Here is a 14,474-nt window from a genome sequence, read left to right as displayed (position 1 = left end):
GACAGCGAATCAAAACCCACAGAGATTAGACTAACTGACAAAATCAAGTCTGCTTGAAGTCTTAATCATATTTATTTTAATGGCTATACTGTTCAAGATATATTACTAATCTTTGGAAAAACCTATTCCTACTTTATGTTACTTACAATTAAATAGTTAATTATGCTGTTAGCTAATCGTTATTGTAGTTTTTGTCAATAATTAGCTTGTGTGTGGACGTCTGCAACTCTGAATTAGGGATAATTATGAGGTAATTAAAAATTAATGACTAAATATGTGAGTATTATAATTACTTTATTTGAGATTTACTATTAGTTCTTTAAAGTTTTTTGCTTTTGAAAAAATTGGAACTTATCATTAATTTAATTATATATTTTCTCTCAAATAAAATAGAGTCTCAACTCTCATGAGTCATGTAGAGAAAAATGTAAAAAAAGAAACAAACAAAATTTAAGCTACTTTTGTCCGAATTTGTGCAAGAATCAATCATATAAGCATTTCCGAGTAAAGAAATATTAAAATAAATTGACTAATTTATGATCCAACTTTGCAACAAAGTCAATATAATTAAAAGTATATTAGAAAATGATTGATGAAATGTGACAAAAATAAATTATTACTATAACTAGACTTATAGGTGACCAGATATGATTAAAAAAAAGGGCTAATTAAAAAAGAATTGGTGAATGTTTTCGGAGAGAGTTTGAGTCTTGTAAGTAAAGAATTTGTGTTGATGGGCCACGTGGACATTCATATAAACATATATTTATCATATTATATAATGTAAAAATATAAATATTCTTGATTTACTTTTCACCCTTTCCTTCTGGCAACTCCCCTTTAAGGAGAAGTCATAATTATTTGGAATCCCTCTAGAAAAAAAAAAACAACTGTGTATTTGTTGTTTATTTCTTCCTCCCCATTTCGGCCACAGTTATATACATATCCTTTCACACTCTCCTTTAATTTTGTTTTATGGTAATTTTAACATTTCGGATCAATATACAAAAATTAATTACACTATAAATTATTTTCATATGTTTTTAGTGAATAAAATTGTTCAAAAGTTAGAAATTGGTGAGCATAATTTATCTAAACAGTAGACAGTAATAAAATCAACACTAACGGATTGAGCTTTGAAAAATAGGTCGGATTGAATTTATGAGCACAACTACTTGAAATTTTTTAATTTCAACTTGTAGAGAAGTATCTAATGCATTGTGCCTCGACATAAAAAAGTGTAAAATTGATATGCCAAAATCAAATGAATCTAATTGAACGATTAGAGCTTTTAATCTGCAATAGTTGTGGAAGATACTAGCAAAAGAATATATGAATCCCAGTAGAATCACTTTAGAGCTAATAATCAATGCAGAGAATATAATTGACAACAATTTATAAAGTAGTATAGTTAACTATTCTTACGATGTGCCACACATTTTCCTAGACGATGCCTTTTTCTTTTACATGGTTTTGGATATTTATACAATTAATTATGCTTAGGCATCAATAATTAAGCTTACGTCGGTGAGCACGAATAACCATTTTCAGTCATTCGATTTTGAATTGAATGCATAAATGTAGAATCTATGTTCGAAATCTAATTAAGAGGGCAAAAGTTTCATTTTTGTCATGTGTAATTAATTTAATTGCGAATATAATAGTTTGTAATAAACATTTTGAAAAAGCACATCATCGGAAAGTCTAATCTTGATTGATATTTTTTCGTGTCTAGTGAAACACTATCATAGGAAATCATATGTGTGATTATATTATATGTGGCACAAAAAGAAAAGATGTCGCCTACTAGGTATAGGAGATACACACGTAGCTTTTTATATAATTAATACTACTAGCTTTTTGAAAGACAATTTTTACTACCTTTAATTTCTTTTTGTCGAGACAATAATAAAATAAATTTTGCACGCGCATGATCGACATAACCCTTAGTATTATTTTTTCACTCTTCTCGTGATTTAATGTCACCCTTACCTTGATTTAACATGAATTTTAAGATATACTATTGTATTATTTTAAATTTTGTAAAATTTGTATTTTTATATATTAATTTTATAATAAAATGTATATCTAGTGTAGCCATTTAGCTGGAGGGAAATCTTTTGCATGGGTGAAACTAAAATGAAGAATTATATGATTACTAATGGCAAGAATACATGCAAAAGAGTTCATTATTTATATATAACTTTATAGCCTACAAATTCAAGATACCAGTTGCAATAAGGAAGTTTAATGTCATGACATACAAATTTCCATAGCAAACTCATTACTGAAATTTTGTTTTTGAAATCAACAGATACTTTTAAATTAAGTCAAAATGTTATTTATTTACGCATTAATTAACTGTGATATTGCGAAATTCATGCAAAATGCCGTTTCATATAAATAATACTAGTATATAGAATGTCAACTAGTTGAATTTCCTTCTTTAAACTAGAAGGATCGATCAAGTTGATTTTTGTGAAAATCATCGAGGATTTTCAACAAATATTATAATTTACGTTAAAATAAAATTGAACGTCCGGCTGAGATGTTCTTCTCTTCGGAAAGCCAAAAATTAATTTAGAAAAGGTGCATCTATTTTTGTGTAAATAATAATTAAGGCGTTCTTGGATAAATATTTTAAAATTTAACTACGCAGGAACTAGAGTATCTTCTTACTTAGATATATATAGCAAATTATTAAATATATATTTTAAAACTCATATCAAATTAAATGTTCATACTTTAATTTTAGAAAAAAAAATAGATTGAAATTTTTTATATTATTTAAAATGCTCGAACCTTAAGAAAGATGAGTTGCTGAATGAAGAGAAACATAAACAACCAAGACCAAGCCAAAAATGAGAACATTTAAAATCAAGATAAACATGAATTTCTTATGCATTATGATACTAATAAACAAATTTTATATTATCCGTGTAGTCTAGCATTGAGACTTTCATATTATACAGTATGTATAATTAACACATTTAATACTTTCACCAAGGATTAAATGTAAAGTACAAAAGAGCATTTGACAATTGAACTTGCCTGGGGGGTGTGACACGATTTAAAAGAAATAGATATATATGAATAATTCCGTCTATGTTATATAGGCTCGAGATCCTAGTTTAAGAGTCCAGCTAGAATTAAAGTTCAATTAATCAGGGATAAATGTGCCTTCTATACATATTAATTCGTGAACACAGAGTAATAAATTCAATAAGCGAAAACTCGTGCAATCTTTTTGTAAATTTGATTTAATTCCCAAAATTTAACAGTACCAAAGACTTACACTCCATAACTATCAAACATTTAATAGGATTAATAGCTTTTATTGTGAATTTATAAGCTAGCTAAAAATTCATCAAATTTAATGAATAAATATAAATCACGTAAGTAATTTTTAGAAAATGTGTAAACAATTACTTTTTTTCTTATAGAAATACATGCTGAAAACACTACTTTCTTACCTAGTATGTTATATTATCACAACCTTATTAAACCTTTGCAACACAATAATTAATTAAACGGGGTTGGTTGAAGTATATAAATATATATATATATATATATATATATATATATATATATATATATATATAGCTGTGTGTTAACATTAAAATGCCGACGATTAATTTATTACGATATTTATTATTACTAATTCCTAATAAACTATACACCTCATTAATTAGGTCGATCTACTAAATATATGATGTATATATTATATATTAAATATATAAAATACTCTCTCCCATCCCATAAAAATAGAGACTTTTTTCATTTTAGTTGGTCCTATAAAAATAGCTCATTTTTATTTTTTTGATAATTTTTTCAACAGTGAATATTAATTACTCAAACTAATGAACAGAACATATAGTAAATGTTAATTAATTAACAATATTAGGCCGGTATAGTATTAAGCCCAAATAATTACATTTACAATATTTAATTTGTGATAGGAAATATCACTAATTAAATGTCGTTATTATTTCACCAAGGCCTCCACAATAATATTTTCTAATGCCCATGATTAAATCAACTTGTCAAATATATATTTTCTTTTTGTACTTTAAAGGTCAAGTTTACCTTTAAATGAGTATATAAATCACCACACTATTCCTTGTCCAAATGGAACCATCAAAAACCCAAATCCAAGACTCGAAAACAGTACTTTCACACATCAACAATTAACGATAATTGCATTATTTATAATCAATAACCATTCTACATGCCATAGCTCCTAAATAATTAAATCTAGCTATCGCACCAACACATTCTCCGTTGTGGAAATATACAAGACAAGTGACGCAGTCAAATTTCAATGCAACTTGATCCGAAAATACACACATATAAATATAAAAATAAATAAAATAACACACTAATTAAAAAAATAGCCATTTTCCACACAAGAGAAATAAGCCTAAGTCAAACAGTCAACTTTCAAAGCCCTCACTCGCTTAACTAAATACCAATTTTTTATTACTTCCGATGAGAAAGAGAGATTAAACTAATTAGCCAACAATTAGCAATTTAATTAACCATCCCTCTCTCTCTCTCACATGCCACCATTTTCAAACCCTCTTCTATTCCATCTATATAAAGCCCCTCCCTCTTTATCCTCATCCACATCAACACAACCCCACTTCAACTCCTCTCTCTCTCTTCTCTCTCTTTCAATATCCATCACCAGCTTTTCTTGATCAATTTCTAGAGAGAGAAAATAGCTAGCAACATGGATCAAGAAGGCACAAAATCATCATCAAGAAATTACAACCAAAGTGAAGAAGATTTGTTGGAGCTAAGAAGAGGGCCTTGGACAGTTGATGAAGATTTCACTCTCATCAACTACATAGCCCATCATGGCGAAGGCCGTTGGAATTCCCTAGCTCGCTCTGCAGGTAAATATATAAGTATTTATTTCTTTTTTTAAAAAAATCATTTAAATTGATTTGAATTTTGAGATATGCATATGTATAAAGATCTATGTCCGTACAAGCAAAGAATTCGAGTCTAAAATCCACTAAAAAAAGCATACAAAAGGTCCAAGAATTTACGTGTGAAACTTTACCAATTATAGCTTGTTTCCTATTTTTTCCCTTCTCTTCTTTAATTATATATCTAAAATTATAATTAACTAATTAAGTAATTTATTGATTTATTTTAAGGTTTGAAGAGAACCGGAAAGAGCTGCAGATTACGGTGGCTGAACTACCTACGCCCCGACGTCCGCCGCGGCAACATCACTCTCGAGGAGCAGCTCCTCATTCTCGAACTCCATTCTCGCTGGGGCAATAGGTACTTTTCATTCCATTTTCCCGTAAAATATACACATGATCAGTGACAGACCCAGAAAAAAAAAATCAATCACTGATCATGTTATATTCTCTAAATTTTATTCGAGAATATGAAAAATATATTCTCGAATAAAACTTAGAAAATATAACAAAATCCAAGAAAATACTTTAGAAAAAATTGTGAAACTAAATTTATTCAAAAATTTGAATTTCTAGGTGGTCGAAAATTGCACAACATCTGCCGGGGAGGACAGACAACGAGATCAAGAACTACTGGCGCACACGTGTGCAAAAGCATGCGAAGCAGCTGAAATGTGACGTGAACAGCAAGCAATTCAAGGACACCATGCGCTACCTTTGGATGCCGAGATTGGTCGAGCGCATCCAAGCCTCGGCCTCGGCCACGGCCCCCTCCGCCCCAGCCCCTTCTTACACCGCGAATCCCGACGCGGGCCCAGCCCAAATCGCGCCCACTTACCCAGCCATTGGCTGGGCCGGGGCCGGGTTCACTCGGGAGAACTCGAGCACGGCCGCCTCCTCGGACTCGTTTGGGACGCCGGCCTCGGACTTAACCGATTGCTACAATAATTATCCGGCGAGCCACGGCGGCAATCAGGACGGCTATGATCCGGCGAATTGCAATAATAATAATAATCAATTTAGCTATGGAGATCAATGTTTAACTAGCCCGAGTGGATACTTCAATCAAGGGCTGGATTTTGCCGGAGAGTGGCCGGCGATGAACGGCGGAGATGCGACGGAGAGTTTGTGGAGTGCGGATGATTTGTGGTTCTTGCAGCAGCAGTTCAATGGGAATGCTTGAGATTGATTATATATGGAAATACATATGTGTATGTAGTTAATTAATTAATCAACATTTTATCACAAAGGATACATAAACCCTAGAAATTAAAATAGGTTCATGTCTTCATAGTATTTGTGGAGTAGTTTTTATGCTTGTAATTCTTTTTTATTTTGTTTGTGGGGGATAACTGAAAGGAATTTGTAACTTCACTACAAGTGTCTAATTATTTATTTTCTTTTGTTTAATGATTTAGCTTTCATATCTTTCTTTCTATTTTTGTTTTCCAATATTTTCAATGCATTCTATTTCTGAATATGACTTTCTAGAAGGAAGTTGTATGAATACGCTTAACTTTGGAGTTCTGACGAGTATGACAAAACCAATCCAACATAAACTAAAATGATTATATATAGCTTTCCTATTTTCTTTTTTTAATGAATAAATGATAATTTTCATACATCACAGGTCTGAAATGGGAATACGCTTAACTTCAGAGTTCTGACGATGGGACACATAAGCAATCCAAGTGGAGCTAAAATGATATGTTGAGGGAAGGATGGATAAGAAAAAGGGGGGAAAGAAGAAGGTGAAGGGGTAAGGAGTTTGGAGATGAACATGTAGCATAAGATTTGGGATTAATTGAATAAAATAAAAAGATAGTTGTAGGTGTGCATAATTGATTCCACTATCTTTACAAACATAAATGTCTTTGTTGCTTGTTATTTTAATCAATTTATTCAGTTTGTGGAATTTTGGGAACATAGCCATTGGGGCCTGAACCAGATGAGAAGCCCCCCATGCTTTTTAAGTTGTCTAGATTAAGGAAAAAAGCAATTCAGTAATGATTTAAGGCTATAGAATATTCTGCAATTTTATATGCCAAATATCCCAATATTGTTATAAAATAAGACATCCAATTACTATGATCTTATCATGTCATTGAAAAATGCCACGTGAGTGGCTTACAAGTATACACATTTAAGCATTATAATAATCAAACCACATTATTAGTACGGACAAAGGTTCATTTTGGATGTTACAAATTTGCTTAATACTAGTGTCAATATGTGTTTTATCACATAGGATTGTGATACAACAAATATGTGATTAACTATGAGTTCTATTAGAAAGATTTGTTATGGTAGATCTTTTCAATTTTTAGAAACATAACCCCACACAAAGTAAACTCTATTCCCATATAGTCTTTTTTTTGGGGGGGGGGGCTTACTTTTATTCTATAGTGTCACACATGTCAACTTCGCACAAATTCAGAGCATTAAGGGATAAATAATAGGAAAAATATGCTAAATATAGATTTAACTAAAATAGTAAGTATAAATCTATATCATTATCAATCGAATCTGAAAATCTCTAAAAAAAGTGATTCAGCAACCCCTCTTTATTCTTGATTTTTCGTATCAAGTGATTCCAATAAAAAGGTTTTTTAATTAAACAAACTTTTGTTAAATTAATACTCTTATATTTCAAATGGATTTCTGAAAGGAGAATGGTTTCCTTGATTAGACGACTTTTTCCTATTTAATGTACAATAAATTTTGGATCTACAATTAAAGTGGAATATATTTGATAACTCGAATTCAACTGAGTTGTACTCACTTAATGATGCTAAATTAACTTAATTCAAAGCTTTCATTAATTGCATTAGTAGCTGATCAAGTAGCATTTTAAAAAAATGTCTAGTGGTTATAATATGTTTGTCTAGTAGCTATATATGACTTTCAATTAACTTATTAGCAATTAAAATTGTCGGTAACTTTTACTCTACACCGCGAGGTATTTATATGTAAGGCAACATAATTCTTAAGTGTATATATGTTTAGTTAATTGTCTCGTGTTTCAACCATTTATAAAAAATTATAATAATATATTCCAAATAAAACTCTCATTTCCAATTTTACGTGCATTTTAATTATATTTATTTATGTATAAAATAAATAAAAATAGTGTGTATTTATGTGCCTAGAGAGAGAGAGAAAGCGTTGGCGGCGGGAATGTTCATAGGCAGCGTGCCTTTTAGAGAGAGAGAGAAGCCACCGGAAGTGGTCCCAATGGAGGAGGTGTTAATGAGCTTCCACGTGTCCACCTCAACTTTCTAAATTTTAATTCATTCGAATTGAAAATAAGTAGATTGAAATATTATTTAATTGCCAAAATTGGGCTTCCTAGACGGAAGCACTATGTAGCCGCAACCCTTGAAATAAAAAGCCACCAAACTAGATGCCCATTTCCTTTTCCTAGCCACGTGTGGAATAGCCATCCTAATTATTTAAATTATCATCACAATTAAAAGATTATTTGATCTCAAAATTTAATTAGATTTTATGTGTACCTCATATTGATCGACAACTTCAAACATTTCGAATTGTATATTTTTTTAATAACTCCTACTCTTTGGTTTAAAGCTATATGTATGTAGTGTACCTTTTCTTTATCCATCACACGATACTATGTAGCATTCCCTAAAGTTACTTTTATTCATTTTCATTGTTAATAGATTGAAGACCATTAATTTTTTTATGCATATAATTAAAAGATATTACTAAATTTGAACGAAACTCGAATTTTTCATGTTAATTAGGTTTGACCACACAGAGTTGATATTTGGATGACTAATGAGTGCTCGAGAGTTTTTAGAATTCAATTTTTTTTATAATTGTGTAATAATAAAAAAGTTGCGTAAGAAGTCTTTAAGATCAAGATTCGTTGTGCATATCAAACAACATGATTCAAGATCATATTTATGATTCAAGATCATATTTAAGATTCATTTCATTTTTTCTTGGCTTTCCATAAAATTTGAATTCTTTTCATTACATATATGGACAAATTAGAACTTCTAAGACAAGAACAAAGACTACTCATATATAAAAAACTAAACACATATGATAGATTTGTATGCGTATATGACAAATGCATCAAATTTTAATGTACCTAGCGATGAATGTATGATCAAGTGGAGTCCACCACCACTGTTGTGGATCTTTGAATTTTCTTTTCAATATTTTGTTGATATTTCAACGACTTATAAACAAGCCATAAGACTTTGGAATAGTGCCACGTGAAGACTCGTGATTGGGCTGAAGTAGTTAACGGGCCCATTAGAATTCGTCTTGGGCCCACATAAAGATGGCTACATAGATGCAACTGAAAAGTGTTTGGTTACCATCAATCAAATCAACACACACACACACACAAACACATTTGATATCATTTCATACATAGTAACCAATCAAATCCTCAAATATGTGAACATACATAATCAACTTATGTGATGGAACTCATTTTCGAGTCACACTACCTAAGTAATTTGTCCCTATCAATTTAAAGAGGAAAAACAATTTATGGTGCTACTTGAAGATTTGTGATATGGTATATATATTATGTCATGACACATGTTATTGCCAAAGACGGCAATTTGAATCGACTTCAAATACACAGAGAATGAACTGTTTAAGGTTGCACTTATTGGACAAATATTGTGATCAAAGTTACCTAATTGCATCTTATGTCATGGCATATTCTATGATGGGGAGAAGATATACCTAATATCTAGCATAAGTTGTCGAATGTAGATACGATATAGTAAATCTTTATTTGACGTAGCTTTTTGATAGAATTGATCTTATCAATGAGAATTCAATGTGTTTTTTTTTCTTAATTGTTCTTGAGATTTAATCAATGCTGATCGCATGAAAAAATAATTGATCCCTTAGAAATCAATTTTGGCGAGCAATAAAATAGATTCAAAATTTGAGTAATTTTATATTTGTCACGTGAGTGGTCTTTGCTCTCCACTATGAAGAGTGAAGTATTTAAATATACTGTCTTTGAGTTCCTTTCTAGCTTCTGTTATTCTATATAAGTTGAATTATCACTATGTGGAAGTACGCTTTTGCTTGGAAAACAAAAATACTATAGTACTATCAAGTTTTCATTTAATAGAGTTTCATAAAAGGTAGACATGAAATTATATCTTTTCGAAAAATAAAAATAAAAAAAGAGATTTTAATTTTCTATAAATTTGACGTTGGATATGATAAAGAATTCATGCGTCACATGTCTACACAATTAGTAGTATATGGAAATATTCATACATTTCTTAATTTAACGGATAAGAAATCATCTAAAATACTACTCCCTCCATTTCCTAAAAATAGAAACTTTGGAAATGACATGAGTTTTAATTCAAAATTGGTAAAGTAAGAGAAACGAAAGAGAAAATTAGGTAAAATAAAATAGAAAAAGAGAAAAAGTAATAGAATTAGTGTTAGTGGGTTGTGGGGTTTATTTCCTAAAATGTATAATTAACATTTTAAGGAAACAGACTAAACGGGAAAAAAAATCTATTTTTAGAAAACGGACTGAGTTCCTTTCATTTGAGTAATATGGCATCTGGACCTTGTAATCATCGGGAGCTAAAAAAAAATCACATCTAACTGTTGTGGTTTGTATATAATCTAAATTGTAATTGAACACTACTATAAATCATAAAAATAAATTGCCGAATAAGATTAGCCAATTTTTAGTCAATTTTGAAGGATTTAAAAATAATCAATTAAAATTTTATAATTTTCTCAATTATCTCATGAAAAAAATCCAACAACTTACTTGTCTTTGTTTTTTAAAATATAGATGTGAATTGTAAACAGAAATTAAAAATGAAGGAGAGTTGAAAATTAAAAATGGAGACATTATTTCATCATAGAGTGAGTGCCACATAATAAAGACAAAAACTAAACTCTTAATCGTATTTATAAAAGGCGGTACTCGTGATTTGATTTTGAAACGTATAATAATGAAATGATAATTCAAGCATTATTTTCGATCATTTATCGATCAATTGATATATGTAAACCAGAATAATATGAATCTCGCGCGTTGCCAAATAAAACTTAGTAAACAAGAGTTTATATTCTGATATTTGCATGTGGTAATTACATTGAATTTTGTTTGGTTAAGTTGAATAACTTATTAAACTTTTATTCTTTTAAATCAATTACTTTGCGATCAATAAAATCTACACATTTGAGACTATATAAGTAAGTAGTTATCATACCAAATCAATCTTAAACATACGATACAACAAAAAAAATTATTTAAGGATATTTTTAATGCAATTAAGGTCACTAATTTATGTTTCTAAATATAACACTAATTGCTTCAAAAGACGTTTTTATTGTTGATGTCTGAACTAAAATTAGAGGACGTAAATGGAAGCGTCCTAAAAAAGAAAAAAGATTAAGTTAATTTGTCTTTCATTTATGAACATTTTTTTCGTCCTAAATTATTGTTAGTTTTTAAAAATTTTCCAACACAAGTAATTGTGTCTCAATTTTTTCGGCCCTAAAAAAACAAGTTTTTTCTTAGTGATAGATCAAAGTCAACATACAATTTAACCGACTAATATTTGCAAACCTAATCACATGCTTAGATACTTAGTAACCAATCAAAATCTCATTTAGAAATAATTAAGTTTTATGTCAAATTAATGCAAGTGATGTGCTCCCTTAATAATGACATCATTTCCCACATTACTCATTTTGCTTTACGTGATGGCATTGTAGTGAAAATGAGATTTCAAGTTATGCAATCATGGTATTGGAGCACTATTAGCCACAAATTCTTAGTTGATATCATTCATTCCAAAACTTTGGATGTCACCTATAATTGTAGAGAATTTTTTGCCTATGGGGAACTAATTCGAGATACTTATTTATGATATTCCATCAAATGTACTTGGGTAAGAAATATTGATCATGACTTAACATAGGAGACTCGGACAAGGATTCTTTTTATCAAAATGAATTTCAATCACATATTCATATATAAACATCATGAATCTAGAGCAATTTTATTTGAAATAGATACAGAATTAAGATTATCATTTTTAGGACTTAACTTAGACGTAATTGTAGACATAATATAAAATGCAATGATAATAACAAAAAAACTTGAAATACATATTAATTTGAAGTTTTAGAGAATTAATTAAACAAAAAAAGGAGAGTCAAAACAATTTTCATGTCTTTGCCTTTTTTTCCCCATCAATTACATATAAAAAGTGGATGTTTAGCAAAGTGATCGATTTAAGAAATAATAAAAATGATTGATACTATAAATGTGACCTATGTTTTTAAACCTGCATTTTATTTTTTGGCATTGCATGTGAAATATAAATTGTTTTGAAAGTGCATGCAAGGTTTATTAGAATTGACATTACGTATTTAAACAAAATAAAAATTCACAATATATTGTCGGCACTCTGCAGAGGCCAATATACTAAAAAAATAAAAAGAACATAACCTAATTATAATGTCGGCATAGGCAATCTAGTATACAGTGTAGTGATAAAATGCAAACTTATATATTGTACAAACTCAAAACTCCTCAACACAGCTTCAACACAGTTTCAATACTATATCAATATAGTTTAAAATTTCAAGATTTTAATGTTAACACAGTATCAACACAACATCAATCATTGACTACCGTTGAAATTTTGTTGACATTTTTTCGTTGATACTTTTTTGTGATCTGTTGACATTTTCAATGGTCTAGATCATAGTTTTGAGTTTGTACAATATTTAGAGTTTTCATTTGATTATATTCCTAGACAATCTAAGTATATATAGTATATATAGATTAAAAGTCTGTTTGGTGCATTTACAGATTAAATTAAATATTTTAATCACACAGTTAACCAACTAATAAAACATTGCACCAAAATTAAGGATTAGGTTAATCAAGTGGGCTTAAAATTTAGACATGTGACCGCGTGAAGCCAATAAGGTTGCACACTCGAACACTGTAAGAAATTCTTTTCCGACGCCACAACCAAGCCTTGTAATGATCACATAATATTAATGATTAGGTTAATCAATTGGACTTGAAATTTAAACATGTTACCGCGTGAAGCTACTATAAGAAATTCTTTTCCGACGCCATAGTAATTGAGCACATAATATTTTGAAAATTAATGCACGTTCTTAACGATATAGTTGGACACACTAGATGTCCTTGTTGGGTACAAACTCATCCCACATCGGATGAGTGAGGGAAGTTGGAAGGTGTATATAATTCTTGTCGAACCTCAATTAGTTTGAGGTCCTTTGAAAGTGACCCGAAAATAAATTTGTGCGGATTTCATTCAAAGCGAACAGTATCAACATTAAACTAATGTTGCAGTCGACAATCCTAACCACACAATTTTACTTTTTCAATCGAAACATATTAAATTTTTTATTTATAGTGGATCATAGTTAATTTTAGAATTAAGGCCACAACTTACTATTTATATTTGTTTTTTTAACGGTGTTCCGCCTTTGAGTTTTGTTCTGGTTTTGACTATTTTGTAGTAGTATTTTTTTTGTTTGCAAATTGATTGTTGTGTACAATTAATTATATGTTGGCATTAATCGTTAATAATGGCCAAGAGTAGTGGGGTAAGATTATGGAATTAAGCCTTTTGACTCTTCACTCTTGTAACTGTCTCCTTAATTAATGATTTCTTAATGCTAAGACCTTTTATGTGATTTCTTCAAGCCTACACTTCAAAAAACTTAATATATCTCTTGTTTGGTAAATAAAATATGAGGCATATTTATCATTTATGTTAAAATATGAAAGTGAATTCTTAATGGATGATAGATCAAAATAGCAAAAGTGGACACTTATTGAAAGACGGACGGAGTATTATTTTATTTAAGAAACTTTATGTCAGTATTATTCTTTAATCTCAACGTATATAATAATCCATCATCCATGCTATGCTCATAAGATTCGATTCATGAAAATATAAAATAAAGATCGAAATAATTATTTCCTGTTGTTGACTCTCTAAATTGACACTAGTAACCAAATCCAACACAAGGACAAGTAGCACCATTGTAATACTTGAGCGCTTTAATATGTTAGGAAAATAGTTTGAAAGTTGAAACCCATGTTTTGTAGCCTACTCTAATCTCTAGTCTTCAAAATATATATTGTGGATTTCATCTTGTATCAATTATGCATAAAGTTATTCTACATTAGAAATTAAAGGATATTTTTTCAAGAATCCACAGGACCCACTAAATATATGTTTGCATTTCCTCTGGAAATTCAAGTGAAAGATTAGCTGGTGATGATTATTATCATTTGTGGACTATCGAATTGCAAGAACATAGAAGTCTTCCAACTCTGATACAATTCTAAATTCCGATTTATGCAAACTAATACAACAAAGAAATAGTAATAATTAAATAATAAACATGATTTCGACATTAAGAAATATAATAATAAAATTTATTAGTAGGAAAATTTAGATGATTATATTAACACTTTAACAGCCATATCTCAGGAAATTAATAAGATTT

At 29.8% G+C, this 14,474-nt stretch overlaps 1 protein-coding gene across 1 annotated transcript; it reads left to right on the top strand.

The window, feature by feature from the left end:
* The first annotated feature begins 4,638 nt into the window (after nt 1-4,638).
* Nucleotides 4,639-6,344, top strand: LOC125193356 (transcription factor JAMYB-like). The gene is made up of 3 exons (XM_048091130.1): nt 4,639-4,898; nt 5,166-5,295; nt 5,511-6,344. Exons 1-3 carry the CDS (start codon nt 4,733-4,735, stop codon nt 6,115-6,117), a joined length of 903 nt encoding a protein of 300 aa, XP_047947087.1. The 5' UTR covers nt 4,639-4,732; the 3' UTR covers nt 6,118-6,344.
* Nucleotides 6,345-14,474: the final 8,130 nt, after the last annotated feature.

Source organism: Salvia hispanica, chromosome 6 (assembly GCF_023119035.1).
Source record: "Salvia hispanica cultivar TCC Black 2014 chromosome 6, UniMelb_Shisp_WGS_1.0, whole genome shotgun sequence".
Classification (NCBI taxonomy): Eukaryota; Viridiplantae; Streptophyta; class Magnoliopsida; order Lamiales; family Lamiaceae; genus Salvia; species Salvia hispanica.
Note: the sequence above shows the minus strand (reverse complement) of the source record. Positions and strands in the feature narration are given on the sequence as shown.

Coding starts and splice junctions, on each gene's coding strand:
- LOC125193356 (XM_048091130.1), top strand. CDS start 4,733: ATGGATCAAGAAGGCACAAAATCATCATCAAGAAATTACAACCAAAGT. Junction 4,899..5,165: donor TTCCCTAGCTCGCTCTGCAG/GTAAATATATAA, acceptor ATTTATTTTAAG/GTTTGAAGAGAACCGGAAAG. Junction 5,296..5,510: donor CATTCTCGCTGGGGCAATAG/GTACTTTTCATT, acceptor TTGAATTTCTAG/GTGGTCGAAAATTGCACAAC.